This window comes from Mustela nivalis, assembly GCF_964662115.1.
Source record: "Mustela nivalis genome assembly, chromosome: 6".
Lineage (NCBI taxonomy): Eukaryota > Metazoa > Chordata > Mammalia > Carnivora > Mustelidae > Mustela > Mustela nivalis.
The window spans coordinates 31,778,374-31,803,703 of record NC_139025.1 but is presented as its reverse complement, the minus strand read 5'-3'; the positions used below and the strand labels follow the sequence as shown (position 1 = coordinate 31,803,703).

General features: G+C 46.8%; 1 protein-coding gene and 1 long non-coding RNA gene across 2 annotated transcripts in view; both read left to right on the top strand.

Moving 5' to 3' along the window:
- The window catches only part of SUSD6 (sushi domain containing 6), a 94,138-nt gene that overhangs the window by 59,832 nt on the left and 8,976 nt on the right, over positions 1-25,330 (top strand). Inside the window, exons 3-4 of the mRNA XM_082734008.1 lie at positions 23,023-23,220; positions 24,212-24,350. Of these exons, the coding sequence (XP_082590134.1) occupies positions 23,023-23,220; positions 24,212-24,350 (337 nt within the window). The remainder of the gene's footprint in view (positions 1-23,022; positions 23,221-24,211; positions 24,351-25,330) is intronic.
- On the top strand, positions 2,779-20,888 carry LOC309866347. The gene is made up of 2 exons (XR_014312583.1): positions 2,779-11,231; positions 11,356-20,888. It is a non-coding gene; the product is annotated as an uncharacterized lncRNA (long non-coding RNA).

Below are 25,330 nucleotides of genomic sequence, written 5' to 3'. Positions count from 1 at the left end.
TGCTTTTAAAAATTGATTTGGGCTCCCCGCTCCCACAAAGAATCGTGTGGTTGGTCTGGGATGCAGCCCTACAGTCTTCATTCTCTGGGAGTTTTTCGACAAGACAAGCAGTCTTAACAGCCTTTCAGTTCTCCTCAGGGAAGAAACCAAGGGTGCAGTTATTTCATTATTTCCCTGCCAGAGGCAGAAGCTGTTTAACCAGTTGCCCGTCGTTCTGTCACAGGTTGTGGGGGGGGCACACTTTGAAAAACACTGTACCCTAAAGGCATGCTCATGCCTTCCATGTTGCACGAAGGGGACCTGGGTTTGGACATCATAGAGATCCCTCTCCTATGGACTAAGCCTTTAGGCTAAAGTATGGAAGAATGGGTGGAGTGAAGGTTAAATGATGAAAATTAACTCTGGAAGCAGCCCGGGCAATCTGGCTGCTCCCTTGTCTTGAAGGCAGGTGGTGGGGCGGTTGAGGCTGAGCAGCCTAAAAATGAAGTCCATGCCCAGAATTACTGCATGTTCCTCTGACTGTCGAGAAAAGCATTTTTACAGATGCTATTTGGTAGCTTAGCTTTCAGATGAGTGTGCTGGGGTCGGGGGTGGTGGTCAGAGGTCAGTCATTGGGCGCAAACAGGTCTGGGATTCGGGGTCCTATACACTGAGAGCCCAGGAAAAGGTAATCCCAGGTCTTCCATAGGATTTACCAGGCTTGGTGAATCTTGGGATTTCTGTTTGTATTTTGGGACCAAATGGGACTTCTGATGGTTAGGAGGATTAGATAAGTTACCAAGTTACCAAATACCCCTGTTAAGAAATGATATATATGCCTTAGTTTGGGATTGTAAAATATTGACACTTAAGTGTGCAGTAGGTTCCAGGAGGTAGCCACTTGAAATCTATTATCTCATTTTCAGTGTTTCAGTGAAAAATTTCAAATGTTAAAAACATTAAAAAACTATGGAGACCAATATCATACCTGGGGCCTTGCTGCCCAGATGTATTATTTTGCCATATTTGCTTGAGAATTGTCCTAAATTCACGTGTATCCTTCCAACCATGTTTGTGTTTTTGCATACTTACATGTGTATTTACATGTGTTTTATATATTACATATACAGGTTTTGCATGTTTATACTTAGATTCTTAAGCAATATGGAATATTGTCTTATATGTTTTTAAATGTTTTTAATTTCCCATAGCCCTCCCTGCCTTCATTCAGCATTGTTTCTAAGATTTAACCATATTGATATGTTCATTTTACCTGCAGTATTCCATTGCATTGTGTTAATATACCAAAGTATTTGTAACCATCCTCTCATTGATAGATATATAGGTGACTTCAGTTTTTCACTGTTAGGAACAGTACTGCAAGGAGCATTTTTTTTTTTTTTTTAAGATATTATTTATTTGACAGGCACAGCAAGAGAGGGAAACCAAGCAGGGGGAGTGGGAGATGGAGAAGCAGGCTTCCTGCTGAGCAGGGAGCCCGATGCCGGGCTCGATCCCAGGACCCTGGGATCACAACCTGAGCTAAAGGCACACTCTTAAATGACTGAGCCACCCAGGCACCCCAACAAGGAGCATCTTGTACATGTGTCATAAGCATGTATATAAGATTTTCTCTAGCATAGATATCTAGCAGCAGGGCTGCTGGATTAACAGAGGTATACAGCTCCAGCTTTCTACATGTTGCCACATGGGTTTCCAAAGTAGTTGTATCCATTTCCACCACTACTGATGTATAGGAACATCCTTAGATCTCCACTTGCTCTGCAATACCTGATATTGTTAGATACGAATTTTTGCCAGTTGATGGGCATGAATCCACATGTGGCTTTAATTTTGTATTTCTTAACTTCTCTTATTTTGTAGATGTTTTAAAAGATTTTATTATCGTGGGGCTCAAAACAACCTGGGATCCAGAGTCACATGCTCTACCAACTGAGCCAGCTAGGCCCCTCCCTTTCTCTATGGCTGAGGTTCTTGAGGGTCCTTAAGATCCTTTCAGCAGGTTGACAAGGTTTGAAACTGTTTTCATATCAATTCTAAGATGCTATTTGCCTTTTCTGTACTCATTCATTCTTTCACAGGTGTGGGGTAGAGTTTCTGGAGGCTACATGACATGAGTTAACATGATTGCTGTGACATTTTTTGTTGTTGTTTTTTTAAAGATTTTATTTATTTATTTGACAGAGATCACAAGTAGGCAGAGAGGCAGGCAGAGAGAGAGGGAAGCAGGCTCCCTGCTGAGCGGAGACCCCCCCCCCCCCATGCAGGATGCAGGGCTAGATCCCAGGGATCATGACCTGAGCCGAGCAGAAGGCAGAGGCTTTAACCATTGAGCCTCCCACGCGCCCCTTTTGTTTTTATTTTTTAAATTTATGAATACACAATACAGATTTTTTTAGTTTCATTTTTGTCTGTGATATACATTGATAGATGTAGCACATAGATAAATCTTTGGGGGATCTTCAATTTTTAATAGTATAAAGGGGCCTATAACAAAGAGTTTGAGAACCATTGCTGCTTTCAATGTCAACTTTATTAATATTTTTCCCTTCTGGAATGTAGTGGGTTTTTAAAAATTATTTAAGAAATTCTTTCCAATTTTCATAAAGATGGGCTCTTATATTTTCTTCTAGAAGTTTTGGAATATATTTTTGTGAGTGGCATCTGCTGTTTCCCAGGCTCTTCAGCCATGAGGAATAGTTTTTAAATTTCACACCCTCCTAAGAAACTTTTACATAGGTTGAATAGAACATTTTCCACAAAGATCCTCCTAGGGGATGGGGGGAGAAGGATCAGCAGGGATTTAGGCACCTTCTTCATATCCCTTTCATTCAAGAGAGTTTCCTAGCATTTTGCAAAATATAGTAGTTTCTTGTCGAGATGGTGTACACCCTCATTTTGGATCCTTACATTCATTAGTTCATTGTAGCTTGCTGCCCAGGGGACCAGAACTTCCCAGTGACTGGGATTCTGGAAGCATACCTCCTTTTCAAAACCCCCACTTTCCACTGGACACTTGAGTTTGTTTAGCATGGAAGCACCAGAGCTCTTCGTCCTGGTTGTGTCTGCACTGGGCAGGTGGGCAGGCAGCTGGTGTGTTAACTGTAGTCTGGGGTATGAATGATGGCCCCTTACAAGAGAAAACACTGCTGACATCCAAGGCCTCATCATCTCTCTCCACACTCGTACTGTCTCCCCCACTTCCCTCCTCTCAGGTCTGCCTTCTACCCTGCTACCAGAGTAACTCTGAGAATTTCAGACTTAGAACCAGCCTTCTCTCCTTAAAACAAAAGAAGTCAAACTCAGGGCTCACTCGAGGACGTACATTAAGGTGCATATGCCTTAGCAACGTAATCCTCATCTGTGCTTTCAGCTTCCTTTCTAGCCACTTCCCTATCTTGTGCTCTAGACTGTACTTTGTCATTCCCATAATAAAAGTCCTGTGGTGCCTTGCTCTATTCCCTCCATCTCAAGTGCTGCTCTCCTTTCTTGTATTAGAGGAGAGCCCGTTTGACTCTCAGACCACACAAAACTCAACAAGTATGAATCGGAGAGGATGCTTTCATTTTCATCTTTGTCTCCCCACTGACTCAGTCTTTCCAATTAAAACGAACACTCGAGGTTAATTTCGGTTAAGTCTTTGTTTCACTTGTGGCTTTGTTAAGGCACAGCAGCTCAGTCTCCATCTCTTCCCCACAAGTTCCTTCCCCATAAATTCTGATACAGGATTGGCCCCTGTCATTTTGCAACCCAGTTGTTCAGTAGCTGCAAGAGAAGGGGATTTCTTTTGTGGTTAAGGAGCCCATGTAGACATCCTAGTAAATCTTCACATCCTGCCTGCATGAAGAGGATGCACTGAATGAAGAGGTTGGAAACACCTCGTCTTCACTCTCCCCACCACTCATTCAGCCGTTGCTTATTTTGAAGAGTAGTAAATTGACTGGTATATTTAAAAAGTGCTACATGAATCGCGTGTATGTGTTATGCTGCTGGCAGAAGGGCTGTCCTCGGAGATGGTTACTGGGTGGTGCTGCTTTTCCCATTTAGACACACCCAGCCTCCCACCTCCCCTTCAAAGCCTAAAAAATATAATTTTATGACCCCTGGAAATCTGTTAGAGATGCAAATTAGGAAGATCAACTTTTTATTTCCTGAAAGAGCTTTATGAGGGGAGTCCACAAGGTACCAAGAAAAGGGGCTCCTTCTGCTTTGAAAGACTGCGGGCCTAAGTGGCCTTGCTAGAAGAGGGGTGGGGGTGGCAGTTAAGACAGGGAAGGCCCTGCGGGGGAGCTCAAGGCAGAGGCTAGCAGGTGGCAGGCACCTTCTTCACCTTGTTACTGCATCTGAAAGGAGTTGACTTTCTTTGGCAGTTTGTAGTTTATTGTAGTTCTGGAGAGTGTTCTCTAGGTAAGTGGGGAAAGTAAGACAGCACAAGGGGAGGAGTTATTATTCCTTGGGTTATGTTGCTGATAAGGGCAAAGCTAAGATTTGCTCTGTTGCACACTGCCTTCTAATTTATGCAGACAGGCTAGGTGGATATGAATTCTCAAGTTCAGGAGAAGGGGCTTACGCCACAGGAGTGAGGTCTCAAGGCTTACAAATGCTGTGTTGCTAGCTGTGGAGACATTAGGTCTTCATATGGACCTGGGCCTAAGAGGTTTCCTTTGTGGTTAATGCTTTTCTTGCTTGCTACTTAAGGAGCAGTGCTAATGTTGCTGTCATGTTTGAGTACTAGTAGCTACAAAAGTGAAATATTAGGAGTACCTAGATAAGGCTTGCAGATCAAGCAAATGATAGGGGTTCTCTCCTTCTACCCCAGTTTGTCCACGCCTCCTTGCCTGAAACCCAGGCACTCTGGAATACATAAGAAAACAATCCTTAATGTAATCAAATCAATGTATGAAATACAAAATCACCACCCCACCACTTCCGACAAAAGTGGTTATTGCCAGAAGATTTGCCAACCACTGAAGGTGTCTCTGTGCAGCTGTTTTCAATAGCAGGTGTCTCTGGTGGATGTAAAATACGATTGCACTCGCACCCAGCCTTTAAGGGTCACATTTGGTGTTGAAGGCACGTGAGGGAAAGAGGAGGTAGGGGAGCTCCCAGTGGCACTTCGGGCAGTATCAAGTGAAGCATTAGGTTGGGCCTCTGGCTCTGAACACAGTGCTGAGTCCCACGTCTGCCCATTAGGATCTGCCTCCTTTTTCTCCCTGCAGCTCCCGTTTCCTGTTCGCTGCACAGCCGGCTCCTTTGCCAAGCATGAAGAGTCTAGATGTCAAATCCTTTCTCTCTGTCCTGGCAGGAATGCTGTTCTGTTGGTTTTCCAAGAAGCCTTTTTACACTTGGGGGATTTTTTTTCTTTTCTCTTATGGGAAGTTGCTTCATCATTTCCCAAAAATACACCGCACCTCTTGTTTAAACAGGGTGCCCTTGAAGAGCTTTGGAGCCTGGAGGGGGTGGGGATGTTGTGAAATCCTTTGTTCGAAGCTTTGATGCAAGCCAGAATACTGGCTGTTTGCAGGCAGAAGTCTCGGAGTTTGCCAGGACTGCGTCCAGCAGTGGGGTATGGGCAGGAGAGACTCTCAGGGAAGCAAGAGCTAGGGTCTTCTAAAGCAATGAATCAGTCCGTGTTGTAAGAGGTCTCAGCCCTTCCAGATACAGCATCCATCAGATGTTTGTCCAGTGCCTTAAACGTGCCCAGGCAGGTAAAGGCAGGTTCTGGGTCCTTTTGGGATATTCACAGTACCCTGGAGAGACAGTATCAACTCACGAGTAGCAACAGACGGTTTGTAACTGTGTGCTAGGTTGTGTGGCCGTGGATGTTTTAGCCCAGAGGAAGGAAGTTCCTTTAGGAGGGAGCACTGACATCAGCCCTGCACAGGATGTTGGGTTTGAATTGATGGAGGGAAAAGTGGAGGATAGTGAGGAGACAGGAAGTTGAGAAGAACCAGAGGGCTGATCTGAGGCCATGGTCATGGGTGAGTAAGGCCAGCGCAGGTAACCTCGTGGGGCTTGGTATTGGAGAAATGGGACGAGAAGTTTGTGGAGAGCCTTGCATATCCAGCAGAAACATTTCTACTTATAGAAAGAAATTGGCAGGCTTTCGAAGATTCTAAGAAGAGACCACTGGACAAACGTGGGTTTTGTTTTGTTTTTTTTTGGAAGATTAGTTTACTAGGGCAAATTGGAGTATTCTTCTAGGTGCGCAGTGGGAGGGGTTCCCAACTCTATCCATAGTTCTGGGATGAAGTCATGCAGTTAGGTTCTGGCGGGGAAGGAATGGCCTGGTGGAAGTCTCTTATGAGCATGGTCCCAGGGGCCTGTGCCAATAGCCCTTTGCATCTCCCCTAGGAGGGCACAACAACTCTAGCCATGAGGTCGTTGCTGTCTGAGTAAGTAGGACTAGCTGTTGAGTGCCACCCTGAGTAAAGCTTTTTCCAACCAGGCCCTGTTCGGTGTAGAAGGGATGTCCCCTGATAGGCCCTGTGGGACCAGGCATAATGTGCTGCAGGTTCCAAGCCTCTGGCATCATTGTAGAATGTGAGTTACCAGGGATTACTGCTCAGGTCCAGTTGGCGCGAGTCACATCATGCCTAACGAGCAGTAAAAGTGCTGTTTCCACATCCTTTGCCAGTGTTGCGTATTGTTACCTTCCCCTGGACCTGTACCCCCTTAACAATGTTAAATAAGGAATTTGGGTAACTTTGAATTATAAGGACCAGTGAAAACATGCTCTTCCTAATAGAGCATCTATCTAGTTAGAGTACCTATCTAGTAGTTGCTCTTAGTGAAAAATGAAACTAGGGAAAATAAATTTTTGTTGAGAGATTGTAGCAGTTGAGGACAAACAAGCATAAGCAGGTTATGCTTATCACAAGATCTATTAATTTCCAGTGGGAGGGGAAAGTGAGTGGTTGCCAAGGGAGGTACTGCTCAGTTCTCTTAAGTCAGGAAATGAATGACAGTTTCAATAGCAGCTGCTGGGCCTGGGCCGGGCCTGCCACTCCCAGCCAACACAGCCCAAGCTCCCTGGCACAGACCCACAGCATGGCCAGGGTAGGCATTGTGGATGCAGCCCTGGGCGGCAAGCAGTTCCTCTTTGAGGATCACCCCAGCCTGTTGCCAGACCAGGGTGTAGGCCAGGCAGAGGTTCCACTGCCAGCCTTGGTTCTCTCTGTCTAGGGGTCTGCGTCCCTGGCCCAAGGAGAGGTCCTGGAGGAACACTTGGCTGGAGCCTTGTGTCTTCAGCTGCCACTTCGTATTACGGTCTTGTAAGACCAGTGCTTTCTTCCTGTTTTTCCCAAGTGCTCTGCTCTGGATTGCTGGTAGATAAACTGCTAAACCCATTCTGAGTAACCACTTTATTATAGTTACTGGGAGAGGGTCTCCTTATGGTTGTGGGAGAGGGTGCTCCCTAAAACAGGGCTTGATGTTCAGGGGCCCTGCCCCACATTTGGGGAGGGTCTGGTAGTCTTTATGTTTGTTTTTCTCTGTCCTTCTGAGAGGTGAGGCTAGATGGAAAGATTGAGGGAGATGGGGAAGAGGTGAAAGCAGCAGGCCTGGAGTTCAGAATCAGTTGCTCTGCAGTTTTGGGGTGCATGGTTTCATTTGATTTTGCAGAAGGGCTGCAGATACACGTGGGCTAGCCTGAAAGGACAATACTCACTGGCATGGAGATTGTGAGGCACACTGATTCCATTACTCACAGGCCAAGTTGCTCCCTGTTGGGGAAGGAACCATTGTTCTACTAACTTGTTCCACTGCAGGGTCTGGCCAGAGACATCTGCCAAGATTGTAAGGCTCCCTGATTGCATATGTGACAAGCATTTTCTCTCAACAACGCATGGAGGCTGGGGAAGCCCGGGATGAGCTGTCATCCTGAGGAACAGGCTTGGGGCAGGTGCTGATGAGCGTGACTAATCCTGGTGCAGCGCAGACCTCTGCCTTGGATATGCAGCCCTGGCTTCTTATAGAATGCAGGTGTGTGTGTTGCTGGGCCCAGAGAGCCTGAATCCTAGGCACACTTCTCTTTTGTATCTGGGCCTACCTAAGAATTTACTTTCTCTGAGTTCACTGATATGATTGTGGGCCTCTGGGGCCAGGGGAACGAGGAGGCAAAGAATGCAAATTTGACACCTTGTGAGATGATTCTAAAGCAACACTGAGCCACCAGCTTTTAAACATTTGTCTTTGGCACTGCCTGTTCTTTGGTCTATTGGAAGCTGATACCAGTTGCCTTTGTGTGATGAATTTGGACTTTTGTGCAGCAGTTGAGGAAGAAACTCTTGAGCAGCCGCGGGTTGTGGCTATGTGCCCTGAGTGCCGTGCCCTGAGCACGTACCCTGAGTGTGTGTCCTGAGTGCTGTGCCCTGAGCCAGCCCCAGCTGTGCAGCCATGTATGCTGGAGCAGGGCCTTGAGTGTTTTGGACCTTTATTTTGCAAGGGTGAGTTGAAAATGGAAAAAAGACATTGCTAATTGTAGTTAGAAGAAGGGTAGCTCTTCTAACATTGATATAATTAAGGAAAAGCTTTTGAAAATTCAGTGGGCATGCCAGAAGTGGGGAATTGTTCATGTCAGGTGAACGCTCGCTGACTGAGTCAACATCCCTGCGTAATTGTGAAGACGAATAAACAGAATTAAAGAATAATATATAAAACGCCAAACTGTATTGACCAAGATCGTATCTAAAAGGCAGAGTATAATTAGGCATTTTACAATCTTGTATGGCTCATAGAACATGACTTCCTTATAATACATGTAAACCTATTATTTGACTTTGGGGGGCCCTTTTAGGGAAATGGGGGGACTACCTATAACCAGCTTCTGGAATAACAAAGAGTTATGCAAAAATAAAAGCTTCTCTGTAAGTGTGCAAGGCCCTTCCAGAACTGAGAGCCCATCCTTTAGAATTCATTCTGTGTTGACCTACTCTCTGATGTATTAATGCCTTTACCCCTCATTGTATTCATTTATATGCTAATGTCTACCATCTCTTTTCCATTTAGATACATTATGATTTTAAGCTGTCAGGTAGACTTCTGTTTTAAGACCTGGCTGCTCAAACATTGCCAGCCTCCTCTCACTGGAAAAGCCCCAAGTTTAGGGGGCAGGGTGGAGGTAAGAAGAAAACCACCTCCAGAATAAACCAGCTAGCTCCTAGGCTGTGAGCTTTTTCATATTCTCCAGTCTCCGCCTCTGTCTTTCCGTGTGGAGTTGCACGTGTGTGCTTGAAGCAGTATAAGCGACACCCCACCTCAGTGCACTATAGTAGAAAGAGAAGAACTCTTTAATTACCGCAGTGTTGCAGGCTTCTCCCACGGCCGGCTGGCCACAGCATGGAGTTGGTAAGCATACAGTGTCTTTCATACTTGCCATTACAACATGTTAATTAAGAGAATTCAGCTGTGGCACCAGCTGGGGATGTCTGGCTTTGTGGAAGATTGCAATTAGATGCTTTATTTTCTATTTTCTTTTTCCCCTTTCAACTTTGGTGGAATGCCTTTGAGTAGGGGCTTTTCATCTCAGCAGTATAAATACTTTAATGTGCCTAATTATGTAATCGTACACTTACGCTCCTCTGTGTACACACACATGGTTTTATGGATTTTTATCCCCTTTTCTCATACATGAAACACCCTGACTGCTTTTTGGTTGGTATAGGAGAGCCAGATTCCTTCGTGCATGTCAGCCAGGAAGAAGGAGAGATGAGAGGCAGTTGTGACTTTCCTCCACTTATAATCCTGCCCCCCTCATTGACCCATTGACCCTTTTATGGGCAAGTCCTTTATCTCTCAAATAGTTAGCATCTCAATAGTTTCCTAGCAAAGTCAAGGTAATTTAAATAAAATTGAACTTTATAATACTGTGTCTTTCCATTAATTTGCAAGTGCCGGCTCCCAAAGCGTGTAGTGTTATTTTTCCCAGTCCTCTTTTCCAGGCAGGCATAGGGCATTAGCCTGGACATGAGAGCGCATGCATGAAGGCACAATGGAGCCCATTGATTTCTAGCATGCAGCCTGTGCAAAGAGGTCCTGTAACCCCAGCTGTTAGAATCAGGACCTGGGAGCAGCTGCTTTCTGAGATCCACTCCTCTGTGGATAGGCCATCTGCTGCCATGTGAGTGAACCCTGGGAAAGAAACTGACCACAGGACACCTTTGTGTTCCTTTTCTCTTCTCCAATCCCTCCATTTCTTTCCTAGCATTCTACCCCCACCACACACTCACACACACACACACACACGCATGCACGCGCACACACACACCTAGGCAAACTTAGGCAGCATGATGAATCTGCACCAGAAAACTCACATGGTTTTCCTCTCTGTCCTTCCCTGTTCCGACTCCACCACAGCAGCATACCCTGCTCCGTTGAAAAATAGTTTCGAGAGGAGGAAGGGACGTTTATATGGCTGGCTTTTTCTGCTGGATTAGTTCTAGAGAGCAGGCTTTCATTTTATTATTAGCAACATCACTTTGCATTTTAGAACTGGAAAGGTACTTAAAATCTCATTTTATGGAAAAGGAACCCAGTATTTTTTAATTCTCAGCTTCGTATTCAGGATCTTCCCATTGTGGTGCCAGCCTGATTTTCTAAATGTCAGCTGTCTCCGGTTAAACATGGGAGCTTCTGCTGCTTTCCATACAGACCTCTTCTTACTTCTCTGCCTGTGATGGTGCTCTCATCTCCCCCTTAGATGTTCTTCCTGCTCTCCTTTATCCCATGGTCATAATCCTGCTTGCCCCAAAAGTCAGAGTTCTAATACCATTTGTTGCATCCTTTCTGATCTCTTCCTCATTAGATTAGTCCTTCTTCAGAACTTCCTGTTGATTTCTAATGTGTGTCCATTATGGTTACGTACTACACAGTAAGCTTTCAGGGAGGGGAGTCTATGTCTTTTTCATCTGCCCCTCTTCTCCCCTTGCCTGCAACAGTGCTTTGGGACTTAGTGTAAAGACTTGTGGAAAGAATTAATGGATAAATGTAATCCTTATATGAACTCTAGGAGATAAGCAGAGTAAATATTACTATTACCTCGTTGGGGATCCTTATCGATGTCCTCAAAGAGTCTAAAGTCTTTAGGGACAGAACGGTGTATTATTTACTCTTGAATTTCTAGCACCAACCTGGCGCCTTGGTAGGTGGGTGTTTAATAGATACTTGTTAAATTACTGAAGTGTAATTCCTATTAGGAAAGTGAAACCCAGGGATATTAAGAATCAACACTTGTAAATGTTTTTCACTCTCTTCTGGGGGAAAGTTATTAAACCCGCTTTTTGGAAGACAAAAAGTTAAAGGGTATTTTCTGTTTACCTGTGTGACATCTGAGCATAATTACCTACTGACACATAGAATGGGCGAGGCTGCAACGGGCAATATGTTCTGACCAGGGATCTTGGACTGGTTAGTCAGAAATGACTTGGCAGAGTCAGGGGTCCAAAGACCAGGAGAGATGGGACGGTGGGAGAATGGTGACAGGAGCGCAGGCCTCAGCATGATTAGTAAGAGCACAGTTGACATCCTACTGTGACTCTGACCTGGTCTGGGCCCATCCTTTACTAATCTGTTCTGAGGATGCTCTGCTTAGTTATTTAGGAGTTTCCACACTGTGCTGGAGCCAGGATGGTAAATACACAGGCTAAATCAAAGGGGAGGCAAGTCTTAGTCTTCTGGAAAAGTGCCTTGAGAGCCATGTGCCCTGCCTTGGACCTCACAGTGGATTTTAATGGATCCCTGCTGTTTTTAAAGTTTCTTAAAAGAGGCATAAATAGGCCTCAGAGAAAAGCAATTGGGAAGGATTGCCTCCCGTGCTTTGGAGAAGGAACAGAGTACCCTGTGGCAGGCCACCTCTCCATTGACCTCAGTGGCCCCCTCTGGTCCAGAATTTTAGAAAGACCCAAATGTTAAAAGGTAGAGAAGAACAACAAAAACCCTTGGGAGAGTGTGACTCCTCATTATCCTTGATCAGCTGATGGTGGCACAGGGTGGTAAGTTCACTTTCTAGGAGGTACAAAGGAAATCAAGAAGTCTTGATAAGCTGCGTTTTCTGTAGTGGCCGTGTGAGACAGAGTGGTTTAAGATCAAGTGTTTCAAGAAGAGAATCCCATCCCCCACGAGATAGAGGAGGAAGAATACCCAGATCAGTGGACTTCATAACTGTGGATTCCCAACTGCCTATATGTCCATTGTCACCGTGTGCCTTATACCTATTGGTTCAAAGGTTGTAAGGGCTTCATTACCCCCACTCACCCTAAACAACAGCAACAACAACAGCAACAAATAAAAAAACCTTTTCCTTTTATATTTCCTGTCCCTGACTTATGGTAAAGTCAGACCCGACTTGAGCCCCCACAGAATGTACAAGGCTTACTTCATGGCGTGCCTTTGTGTTAACCTTAAAAATAAAAGTCCTTTGTTTTACCAGCAGAAATGGGTTTACTTAGGAATAGCAGAGAATTGCAATTTGGGACATGCAAAGTCCAACAGACAAAAATAGAGGAACTTTATTTTATGGAGGAGGAAGTTGGGAGGGGTTGATTTGAACCAAAGTCCGTTGGAGAAAAGCAGCAGTTCATGGTGATGACGATTTCTCATTGATTGAGTTGTAGGGATAATCAGTTTCTTGTAGGAGATGCAGTATGCATATTTCCCTCTGGGGCCTATAAATGAGGATTCTTTCCACTGAGATACTCTGCTAGGGATCTGTGACTGATAGTTCTTTGGGTAGTAGATATTGAGTGGTGTGGCTGTCCATTTTATCCACCCTTCTGAGTCTGCTTCAGTGGAATTTCTCTTAATTCATGTTTACAGCTCAGACTGTCTGTTCGTTACAGTTTATATGTCATGAGGAGACCCAGTCACATCTTTCTTCAGAAGGACCATTCAAATCTTTGCCCCTCAGTTACTGGTGATTGGTTTTCAGGGAACTATGGTGTTTTGTTGGTTGATTTAGTCCACACCTGCTCTCTGTCACCATCTGTAGTCAGAGTTTATACCGATTTTTTCCTTTTATTCTTTGAAGTTGGGTAGGGCCTCAGTGAGTAACAGTGTTCTGTTGAGCACCTTGGAGAAGCAGAACACTGCCCGAGTCACTGTGTGGTGGCACATGGCAGAGGCTGATTATTTGGGGCTTTGGCAGAGATGCCCCAGCGACCCTTTGTGTTCCAGGAGCTGGCCCAGAAATCAGCCCACTGTCTAATTCTAATTCACCTCCCCATTCTGCGTTTAGTGACAACCTTCCTTTCATACATCCTTCTAGGAAGACTGCTTAGGAAGACTTTCTTAGCTGAAAATGCCCCCATACGTTCTCCTCTTGCAGCTTTGGTAACAGCAGTCCCTAAATAGCTTGTTTGTCACTCTCAGGGGTTAGTGAAGGAACCCCCCCCCCCACCATTGCTCCTGAAAAATGTGGGCCCACTTGAGATTTGAGCTGAGTCCTCTGGGCACAGGTAAACTCGCCTGTTCACATTCTTCTCCAGACAGGACACTGCAACTTTTGTCAGTCCTACCCCACCCCGTGTTATACCTTTGTAGGTCTTGGGGTAAATTTTTTCTGCTCACATCTGTAATCAAGGAGCTTCTGTGTAAGAGGGAGAAGGGCAAACTAGAGTTTGAATCCAGACTTGTAATGCTTAGTAGCCAGGTAACCTCAGACATTACTAAATTCTTCAAAGCTTTTGTTTGTCTGAGCAAACTGAGTATTCTACTGCCTTCCTGGTAGGAGGGAGAATTAAATGGGTTGGCAGCTTGGAAGCGCCCAGGGCGGCAGCTGGTGATACGTGTTCATTCTCCTCCTCTCTTCTGCTTCCATCCTGCTGGACAAGAGAAATCACTGAATCGGTCTTAAATTTAAATTTATGTTTCTTGAGGGCCTACTGTGTATGCGTGGCACTGGCCTTGGCATTAGGAGTTACGAGTAGAGTGGGAAATGAAACCCCAACCCTGATCTTCGCGCCTGAGTTCAGCCTTGCTTCAGACTCCAAGCCAGAGTGCTCATTATCACCTGCTTATCAGTGACCCTTCTGGAGCTGAACAGTGCGCTAGGCAGCAGAAGGGGACCTTTCTCAGAGGACTAGCCTGCATCCTCTTGGAGATGGGGGATTCTGAGCGGGGAGAGCAAACACATGTACAACTTAGTTAGATGGTAGGGTGAAGGAGGTGAGACCAGAAAGTAGCAGTTGGTGAAAAAAAAGAAAAATAAGCATCATCTTCTTTCCCTTAACCCTTTCATCATTACCACTGTCAAAGGATGCGTAGTAGCATTTGTTTGTGCACATGGAATGGCTTGGCTTGCCAGCTCTGCTGTCATCCCACTGTCGTGTGGGCTTTGCTCTGTAGGTCACTGCACTGGGTGACGCTCCAGGCCTGGAGGGAATAGGATGAAGGCCAGTGGTCCTCCTGGCCACCCTTCCTTTAGCACTCATGACAGTAGGAGGGGGAGTGGTGGGGGCACAGTCATAGCTGGCAGCCTGTTCCCCTGAGTCCCTGAGCTGCAAGAATGGGAGGAGGTAAAAGGGTAACGGGCCATATGGAGGCCATTTGTCAGTCAAGAGAGCAGCCCAGACTGCTCTGCTGAGAAGGCAAGTGGGGGAAGGGGCTGGTGTCAGTGAGCTGGAGCAAGGGGAAAGCAAAGCAACACACCCCCTGACCAAAGGCTCATCCTGCTGTATTCTTGGCCTGTCCTGTCTCCAGATAGCCAGACAGTCCTCCAACAACCTGTTTTCTTATTTTTGCCAAAGCCTTTGCCCTACTCCATTCCAAAAACCAGAAGTAAAGGTCTGCTTTGCTACGTGAAAATGAATGTAAAGTTTATCAGTTCCTGATATGTGCCAGACATCATGTGAGTATCGTTTAGGTCTCGTTTTTATCCTTCCTCTTAAACACTGCTTGCGGGTGGGAATGACTATCAAGAAGTAATAATACTCAAAACAGTTCAGGCCATTGACAGAGTTGCAGATTGGGCCCCTGAGTCAAACCGAAACTCTTCTGGCTGACATCCAAGACCATGCTCTGCCCTGACCTGGCCCTGATCCTGTCAGGTCAGGAGGATGTTTTCATACCAGATTTAAAGAACATGAGCTGTACCTTGCAGGGGGATTCTCTTGGCTGTTACTTGTCCTTGCCTCATGTCAAATCAGGAACATGATAGTGCCTTGAAATGTGGGCAGAATTTTGCCCACACAATCAAAGCAGTTTTCTACCAAATATCTTCTGTCCTCCAGATTTTGTGCCAAGATCTGGGGATAAGAAATGAGCAGAACAAATACTTGCCCCGGGGGTTGGGTGGGTAGGTGTGGGGGCGGGGGACTGACCTGTGAGAAGTGATTGTTGCAGAGCCAACCACACAGTGACAGTTGATAGAGAAGAATGCAGGTGTTATGGGAACACAAAGGAGGAATAATAAAGCTGCTGTTTGTTGAGCACTTAGTATATGACAGACCTGGTACCAGGTACCAGGCGCTTTACCTGTGTACTTGTGACTCACACGCACAGCTGCCCTGTAGGTAGACATTGTGCTTTAGGATCCCTACTTTACTTACTTAGCAAGGGCACAGGAATGAGAAGATGGCGCCCAGCCCATACAGGGGTAATGGTTAGCAGTGTGACTCCAGTGCTCTCATTCTAGACCTGTGCTGGTGAGCGCTACCCTGTGCCGCTCTGTTCTCCCTGACAGTGCTCTTTGGAATGGTTTTCTGGAGCTGGTGACTTGGGACTCAATCTCCAACGATGGGTGGGAGTCCAGATGATCCATGTGCTTTCAGGTCAGGGTTCCCAGGAGGGGAGCCCTTCTTTCAAAACAGCTGGGGGCTTTGCTGGCTGCTTCCAGGTTCTAGGAGTTTCCTCTCTGCAGCAGGGTACCGTGAAGATGGTCCTCCTCTCTGGCTCTGAACCCATGACTTGCATCTCCCCTTTGCTGTGAGGTGGAGGGAGAGAGAGAGAGGTGGGGAGGGACCCAGATTGACAGACTGACAGACTGACAAGACTGACAGACTCTGAAACCAGTCCCAGTTCCCTAGGCCTCTGTCGGGGAAAATGGGGGTGGGGGCCTGGGAGGAGCATTAGAGGCAGCCTAAACCATGGGTGGGTCCCCGCTTCTCTCTGGTGCCCCAGCCCTGGGGCCACACCCTGAGAAAGGCCTGAGATATGTCAGTCTGGCCCTCCCCCAGCGCGTGGGAAGTTCTCATGAGAAAAGGGATCCCAGCTGGACAATGGCTTCCTGTCTGAGTGCTGAGGTTTGTCTTCCAGGAGAGGAAGGTTGCAAATGGCATGAGAAATTGTCTCTTCCCTCTCGCTGCCATCGTTTGAGACTTTTGACTGTTTGCTGGGGGTGGTCAGGAAGGCAGAAAGCTGGGGGATGCCAGGGACAGAAGCAGCCCTTGGGTATCACTTGAGTAAGAGAACTCCTCTTGCTGTTTTCCTGTTCCCACTACACACTCAAGGCAGGAATCTGCCCAGAGGGGTGCAGAGGTTTCTTTGGGAGAAGCACCTCACACCTCGTGCTTGCCTGAAAACCACCCCGGCTATAGGACTTTGACTAAGGAATCTTGGGTAGGGGTGAGGCCAGCCACTCAGCCAACTTCAGACAAGTTTGCAAATGTCAGAAGAGACCTCAGAGGACATCTGGTTCAGTCCTGTTGTGTCATAGAGCCCAATATCCACAGGCAGTACCCAAATTGTCTTTGTCACTGAGCTCCCTTTCCAAGACGTGGGTATGGGAGGAGAAGCTGGGCTCGGAGACCCTCTCTTTCTGCCTGGTGCCGTGCAAAGGGAAGTCAGCCTTCCTGGGTTCAAATCCTGACTCTGCCCCTTTCTGCTTGGTGCCCTTGAGCAAGTAATAATAATCTGTATAGTAATTATGTTTCTTACAAGGTCTTTGTGAAATTAAATGAGTTACATATGTAAAGTGTTTGGACTGGTGCTTGGCATTTAGTAGTTGGTCAATAAATGTTAGTACTGAGATGTTTAAGGGCAGCCTCAGAAGAAAGCTTTTAACTATAGTCAGATGTGATCACTACCCCCCCACCCCTGCCTCTACATTCGTCCTGAATGTCCACTCCCAGCTTTCTTGGGAGGTTTTCATGGCACCTCTGTGTGAGCTAGCCTTTTCACACTATAGGATGACTTGTCCTGTCACATACAATGTTAGCAGGATGTTCCAGAAGCTTGGGCTTAGTGTGTCGGGACGAGCCGCAGTACAGCACGCAGGAACGAGAGTGCCTGTTGAGCCCACTGTTGTCATTTACAAATGTGTGATCTGTGGCAGATTTCTCAACTCAGCTGAGCCCCATTGTTCTTAGGAAATAATATAGCACCTGCTTCATGTTAAGAGACAGCTCACAAGAGTGCCTGGCACATGTAATAGGCTATCTGTTTGCAGTAATTATTACCTTCCTTGTTTTATGTCCAAAAAAAAAAAAACCACACAAAAAACAAACAAACAAAAAAACCAAAACACCAGACTGCACATCTGAACACCTTTTTGTCTGTTTTTGCCTTGATTTTTCTCTGGCTCCTCGGTGCCCAGGGCTCCCTTCATATCTGCTGCATCACCTCTTATCCCCTACACTGGGGTGTGGCTCCGGACCCTCCCCACAGCTTGCCCATCCCCAGACACCTCCTCTGACTCTCACAGACTCTCCTCCACGATCTGTGCTGTACAGGCTCCGATCCCCATATGGCTACTGAGAGCTTGAAGTGTGGCTAGACTGACTTGAGATGGGCTGTAAGTGTGGACTTAATAATGAAAAAAAATTAAATATCTCAATATATTTGTGTATCGCTCACATGTTGAGATGTAATCACTAATGTATTTTTTATATAGTAGGTTAAATAAAATAGATTATTAAAATTCATTTCATGTGTTTCCTTTTAGTTTTTCAATGTGGCTAGCAGAAAATTTTTAATTACCTACGTGGCTCCATTATATTTCTGTTCGTGGTGTCCATCTGGTCCTTCCTCCCCTCCTTATTTTTTTGATCCTGTTTCTCTTTGCCCTGGGGTCTCACCAGTGCTCAGATGAGTAAGAGGTGTCAGGCTAGTAGAAAAGCTAACCTTTTAACACTTCCTTCTTTGATTTACATTAGAGTTGGATATATGTGAGTCTGTCTTCTCTAAATTATAAACCTTTTGTGGGTCTCAGAAGTCTGTCACATGGTCCTGTGACATGGGTGGCCCTCCTTGGATGACTTGGGGAGAGGCGAGCTCCAGTCCTTTGATGGAATCACAACCAAATAGGGACATTTACAGTACTGCTTCCAGTGGTGTCCCTGATGATTGCAGCTGCTGGGTTTGTGTGCTGGATTTGGGGGAGCCTTTTTCTTGGCCCCTGAATTCCCAGGAAAGCTTTTCTCTGGCCATCCTTTCTTTGGATACCTTGATTAAGCAGCTGCTTCTCTGTGCTCAATTGTATTCTCAATGTTACTCCTCTGATTTAGTCTAAACCTGGAAGTGAACACTGACAGTTTCTTAAGCCCTCAGTCCCAGTGTTTGGGAGTAGGGTGTTTTCTTGAGAACTGACATCAGCCAGAAACCTCTTTTGTTGAGTCTTAAAATGCACGTCTCTTTCCCCTCCTCAGGCTGGCGGGAGTACTCCTTCCTCCCTACACCGCCCTTTGCAGGGGCTCAAGTGCTTGTTCAGTTTGTTAAACTGAACAGTTTGATCCTGGGCCCCTTCCTGGAGCTCCCTTTGATTTTCTTGTTACAGAATCTTACAGAGTTTGCTTTGTTTATTGCCTCTTCCTCCTCCTCCTAAGAGGCTGGTCCCCACAACAACAAAAACAAAACCCATTTAGAAGGGCTGATGGAGGGTTCTTGTTTTCTACCAAGTGTTTGAGGCTACAGTGACTTGGAGTGGAAGATCAGCCAGCTTCCTGTGCGTCTACTGCATCTGTCCCCTCCCCAGCCGGTTGGATGGCCTTTCCCTGAAAGACTGCTGTGCGCCAGGCACTCTGCAGCCCCTGAAGAATTACCTCGCTGCTTCCTGTGCTCACTGGAGGCCTAAGTGGCTGTAGGAGATAATGGAAAGCAGAGAAGGAAGCTAAGGAGAATTAATTGATTTTTTTCTGTAAAATTTCTATCTTCTGGCTTTCTCGCTCTTTTAAAAATTATGCAGCTTTGCCAAATCAGATGAGTTCATTTTCTTCTTGCGGTTGAGAACAGAGCTTGAAACTCCCTCTGTGGACCAAGGGTTGTTAGAGAGAGAGCCTGATGCATAGAGTAAGTCAGCCTCTTGCCCAGAAGGGTGGCTTCCAGAAGACTCTGGATGATTATTTGCTCTTCCCGATGCTCTTCCCTTTCTTGTTAACCCAGGCATCACTGAGAGGGTCCTCTGGAACATCTGCTCTTTGCCATGACTCTCCTGCTCTGATGTTTGACTGGGCAGCAGGGCAATATTTTTTTCTTGTGTTCCTGGTGTCTTAAAATGACCTTGCCTCCACCTACCCACCCCTTTTCGTTTTTACTTCCACAGCCTCCTTACTTCTTTGGACCCAGGACAGCCTCTTTGCAATGCTGAACCCTATGTATTTAGCTTGTCCCCTTTGTCTGACCGTCATAGGAAACATAAAACAAGTGCGTGCACTTAACCTTACTGTGCTAGCGTTGCTCTACTGTTGGCTTACTCTAAGGCTCCCTCGAGCTCTGTCCGTCTTTGATCAGATTCAGCTTCTCTTATAATTCTGCCCTCTCAAGACCCCTCAAAATCTCCCTTTGTCCTTTGAACATAGTACAAACACCTGTTGCAGTCAAGGCCCTCTGCAAGATGGTTCCATTGGTTGTCACTTTTTTCTGAATTTTGTTGTATTATGCAACCTAGCTAACCAGGGCTACTTGCTATTATCTAGGTTTTACGTATACTTTCCTATCTCTCTGCATTTGCTTAAACCTTCTTCTGATGAGATAAAGCCCCACTTGAAATGCTGCCCCCTTCCTGAACCTCGCCTACTCTATCCTGCACAAGATGTGTTCTCTCCTGTATTGTGCTCCCTGTCTTGTGGCACTAATCATGTTTTTTGAGGTGTATTAGAATGTCTGTGTGTGGAGTATCTTTGGAAGAATATGAAAGAAGTGGGAGCAGTGCCTTCAAAGAGAGGAACTGAGTGACTCAGAGGCAGGAGAGGGTTTACATATCATGTGTATGTATTTCCTACGATTTTTTTTCCTCATAAAATTATTATTTACATAACAAAGACCCACTCTAAAAAAACTCTGAGGGGTACGCGTATAACCTCAGAGAAGGGAAAATGTCCTTTAGACACAAAACCCAGAAGCCATAAAGAAAACAATTTTTAAAATATATGTGAGGGCGCCTGGGTGGCTCAGTGGGTTAAGCCGCTGCCTTCGGCTCAGGTCATGCTCTCAGGGTGCTGGGATCGAGTCCCGCATTGGGCACTCTGCTCAGCAGGGAGCCTGCTTCCCTCTCTCTCTCTCTGCCTGCCTCTCCATCTACTTGTGATTTCTCTCTGTCAAATAAATAAATAAAATCTTAAAAAAAAATAAAATAATAAAATAAAATATATGTGAATACTCGGGCGCCTGGGTGGCTCAGTGGGTTAAGCCGCTGCCTTCGGCTCAGGTCATGATCTCAGGGTCCTGGGATGGAGCCCCGCATCTGGCTCTCTGCTCAGCAGGAAGCCTACTTCCTCCTTTCTCTCTCTGGCTGCCTCTCTGCCTACTTGTGATCTCTGTCAAATAAATAAATAAAATCTTTTAAAAAAATAAATAAATAAAATAAAATATATGTGTATACTTATTTGTCATATCCTTATTTGGCTCCAGGTACCTGAAGTGCTTATCTTTTTTAACCTTTTTCAGAGTATAGCACAATGACCCCTACGTAATAATCAATAAATACTAGTTGAATTGAAATGAAATGAAATTGCAAGTCACTTCTTTGTAGACCTCATTCTTTTTCACTGATCAAATGAATGCTTGGTGGTCTTTTTCACTGATCAAATGAATCTCGCAAAGATTCGTGCAGATGTGGGCTTTATGGGCAGGAATACCAGCAAAGCTGGAGCGGCTTCAGAATGAGCCATTCTTCCTCTGAGACCACCTTTCCCAGCACACTGGACCTGTGAGTGGGTCCTGCCTGCTTCATGGAGCCGCCCTGCAGTGCTCAGCTTTAATTATGCCTCGGAAATGCCCCAATTAGACACAGTGCTAGGAGAGCCCGGGGATCTGTGGCAGGCTTGTTGCCCTGAACAAAAGAAGGAGAGTGTAAAGAGTAAAGCCATTTGTAGAGGTTTCTTTGGAAATCCAGTTGGCCACCTTCTTTTGAACCAGTTGGCTAGAGTTGGAGGAGGCATCAGAAGGGGTGTGGTGGGTCTGTCCTCCTCCTGTTCAAGACTTCGGGTGAGGTGGGTGGCGTGGGAAGAAGGCGTGTCCCTGGCTTATTTAGTCTCATCTGTTAGTTTCAGAAAACAGAGAAGCTGCCCACACCTCTCCTGTGGATCCCAGGGCCACCCAGTGAATCTTGGCAAATGAGTCTTTTCTCCCCACCTCAGCAATAAGGCACTTGTAGTCAGGGAGCTATCAGCTCTTCTTTGACAGGACCACCCCCCACCCTACCCCCACGCCCGGCTGGCAGTCAGTGTGCTTACTAGCAGTTTGCAGGTTGAAGGGAAGTGGTATTTGGTGAGAGACTGTGAGGGCATGTGTGTGCGAGGGAGTGGTGGGCAGGCCAGTGAACAGGATGGGGCACAGTCAGACTCCAGATCTGTTAGAGGAAGTGGGGGGATAAAAAAAAAAACAAAAAACCAAAAACAGAACAACCAGCAGTTCTTATTTTCATACAGATGTTCTTGTGATAGTCAGGATAGGGGCAGGGTATCTGTCAGCAAAATCAGATGTCCTTTGAAAACCTTTATCTTTTTTTTTTTAAGCATTTAAAAAATATTTTTATTTATTTATTGACAGAGAGAGAGATCACAGGTAGGCAGAGAGGCAGGCAGAGAGGGGGAAGCAAGTTCCCTGCTGAGCAGAGAGCCCAATGCGGAGCTTGATCCCAGGACTCTGAGATCATGACCTGAAGGCAGAGGCTTAACCCACTGAGCCCCCCAGGCACCCTGCCTTTATCTTTCTTGTATTAGTATGGCTTTTGGAAAGTTGAAGTTCATGGTACCTGGCTATCCTGCCTGCACATCTTCTCCCGCAGCCCAGCCTTCCAAACAGCACTTCCTAGGGACACCCCGTAATCCATTCTGCAGCATCTGTCCAGGATTGGAAGGGCAGGCCATGGCATGAGAGTCCCCTTCTTCTCGAGCTACTCTGACAGAGTCGACTGGGTAGGTCTGCCCTTATACACTGCCTTACGCTTGGCTACAAGTCATTCAGCTTCTGTGGGCCAGTGTGCTCATCGACAAAGGGGCGTGATGATCCCCTTCTCCTGGAGCTGTCAGCATAAATAGGATGGGAGGGGAAGGTATTTCTAAAGCTAAGTAGTCCTACCTGAACAAAACATGTGGCTTTTACTGTGGGGCAGAGACAAGTGCTGTCAGTGACTACTGCAGTCAGAAGGTGGGGGCTTGAGAGAGGGCCTAGGAATCCATCAGATATCCCCTCTCAGGCCATGAAGGCACATTTTTTCACACAATGGACTCCTCGCTCGTATTGATGCTGGAAACAGGGGTACTGTGTCTCCTTCCCAGGCTGACCATATTTTACCACCTTTCACTCTGATTCTTTGTGTGTCACAGTAGGTTTTATCAAAACCATATTATGTGCTAGATCTCTGTGAGTTCACAACTTTGTCAGAGTCTGTCACTCCCTCATGGGATACAGTCCTCTCCAGGCACGTGCCAAGGGAAAGGGGCAATGTTGCAAGCAGCCAGACTTTTTCCCTGTGGCCAGCGTGCTTCCCTGTGTCCTTGGCAACCTGAATTTCCAGAGTTTGGCCAACAGCCTTTCCAAGGGAATGGCTCTTAGTTCCTCCTGTGGAACTGTCTGGCTCACCGTCGCGGACGGGATTCCCACTGGAAGACCCCAGCACTGTAGCACCGTGCACTCTCTCTGTCTTTGCAGTGTGTTCGCTGCCCCCAGAGCCAGAGAATGGTGGCTACATCTGCCACCCCCGGCCTTGCAGAGACCCCCTGAACGCGGGCAGCGTCATTGAGTACCTGTGTGCCGAAGGCTACATGTTGAAAGGCGACTACAAGTACCTGACCTGTAAGAATGGAGAGTGGAAGCCAGCCATGGAGATCAGCTGCCGTCTCAACGAAGGTCAGTCTGGCAGATGGGAAGGGGGGCTGCTGGGGTTCTGCTTCCTGTAAACTGAAAGGCAGTGGTGCCCACTTCCTCCAGAGCACCTGTGCCACGGGGCAGTGTAGCTCCTTTGATGCCCTGCGGCCTCCCTTCCTTTGGGATTTCATGTCTTTGTGCAGGACATCTGGGGTTGCTGGTGTGTGTCCTGCTGCATTTCAGCTGAGCCACCGAGGGGCTCTGTAGCTTTACTGAGGCCTCTGTTCTGCTATGTAAAGTCCCTTTGATGCTCAGCATCTCCTGTTTGCCCAGCCAAGTGCTGGTGACCTTTGACCGTGTTCTTCTAACACCTTCTGGAGTGTCTCTTTTACATTATTTTACTTTGAATGGAAATGGACTGTTCTGTTATAGAGCTATAGTCCAGCTGGACAGAAGACCTCTCCCCCTCCTGCCTCCGCCTGTCGTGCATGACAGGAAACTCCAGCTGCCTGCAGGAAAGCGTGTGTCAGACAGCCATCTTTGTGCTTCACACTTGGGCCCCAAGACCATGACACACCCAGAGAAGGCTGGGGACCAGCCTGAGATTTACAGCTGAAGTCACAGGATCTTAGAACAGGAGGTTATACAGCCCCGTTCTTACCAGTTTTCCTGCCACGTGCGGGAAACATGGTTAGGACCTCAGACTGGAAGGCCAGGGACATGGAAGTGGTAGATGTCTACCAGCCTGATGGCCCTGAGGGCAGCCTCAGAAGGGGTTCGTAAAGGCCAGGTCCTGGGGGGTTGGGGAAGGTAGGCATGAGATGGCCCGCACAGGTCTGAAATGAATTTTAGATTTAGAAACAGGATGGGGAAGTGGCCCCTTTCCTTGTATGTAAACACTGTTCTGCATATCAACTTCTAAAGTGGCCCGAGCTGTGGTACCAGGCAGGGGACCTTGGATGAGGTCAGCTGTGGGAATTCTGTGTTCCGGGTCTGGGTATAACCTAATCCTGGCGATGGTTTATTTCTGTAGACAAAGATGCCCACACGTCCCTGGGGGTCCCCACACTGTCCATAGTGGCTTCCACTGCCAGCTCCGTGGCGCTTATTCTCCTCCTCGTGGTGCTGTTTGTGCTACTGCAGCCGAAGCTGAAGTCGTTCCATCACAGCAGGTGAGCCCTTGTGGGGTGGAGCGGGGCGGGGGGAGGGCGCACATCATGGGGTCTGGCCTCTGACTGCACAGGGGTGCTTATGAGACCAGCAGCCTCTTCTGCCGTATGTGCCCTGGGAAAGGGGACGCCCTCCTGTGTGTTTGACTCCTGGATGTGGCTGGCTCTGTGCTTATCACTTTGCCTGCATTAGATTTATCTTCACAGGAACATTGTAGATCAGGAAGCTAAGGCTCAGAGAGGTTAAGTCAAGGTCATCCCTCTAGATGATGACTGCCTGGAGAATTAAACATAAATATGTCCAATCCCTGAGCCACGTCATTTGCCCTACATTGGTGGTTCTCAAAGTGTGGTTCCAGTTGGATTGGCATCACATGGGGACTTATTAGGCACGGAGATTTTCAGACCCCACCCAGACCAACTGAATGAGAAACTGGGGCTGAGACCTAGTGACTGAGTTTCTTAAGTGCTGCAGGTGATTCTGATGTAGACTCATGTTTGCCAGCCACTGCCCTGTCCCTCTAGTTCCTAATCCTGGCTGCACGTAGAGGCATCTGCTGGGAGTTAAACACAAATACCAACACCTGGGCCCCTACCCCCAGACATTCTGATTAATTTGGTTTGGAGTGGGAGCCTGGCATTAGTGTTTTTCTTTTTTGTAAACTTCCCCAGTGGTCCTAACATGCAGCTAGGATTGGCAACCACTGCACTATACCGCACTAGAAATAGGGTTTTTTTTGCCTGCCTTTGTTACTTTTCTTTTTCCGTGAGTGCATTAGCCACAAGTCGTCCTAGACGAGGTAGATGAGATGGCGGGTGGGTGGCAGATGGTCAGGGGCTGACCCTGCGTGTATCCCTTAGGAGGGACTCCTCTTCAGGCCTGTCCTGGCCTCTGGGGTTGCCTGGCTTGGCCCGGCAGCCCCTCTTTCCCCTGAGAATGGTTTGTGTGCCCTCACAGCCATTCATCAGTCACTTTCGCCATC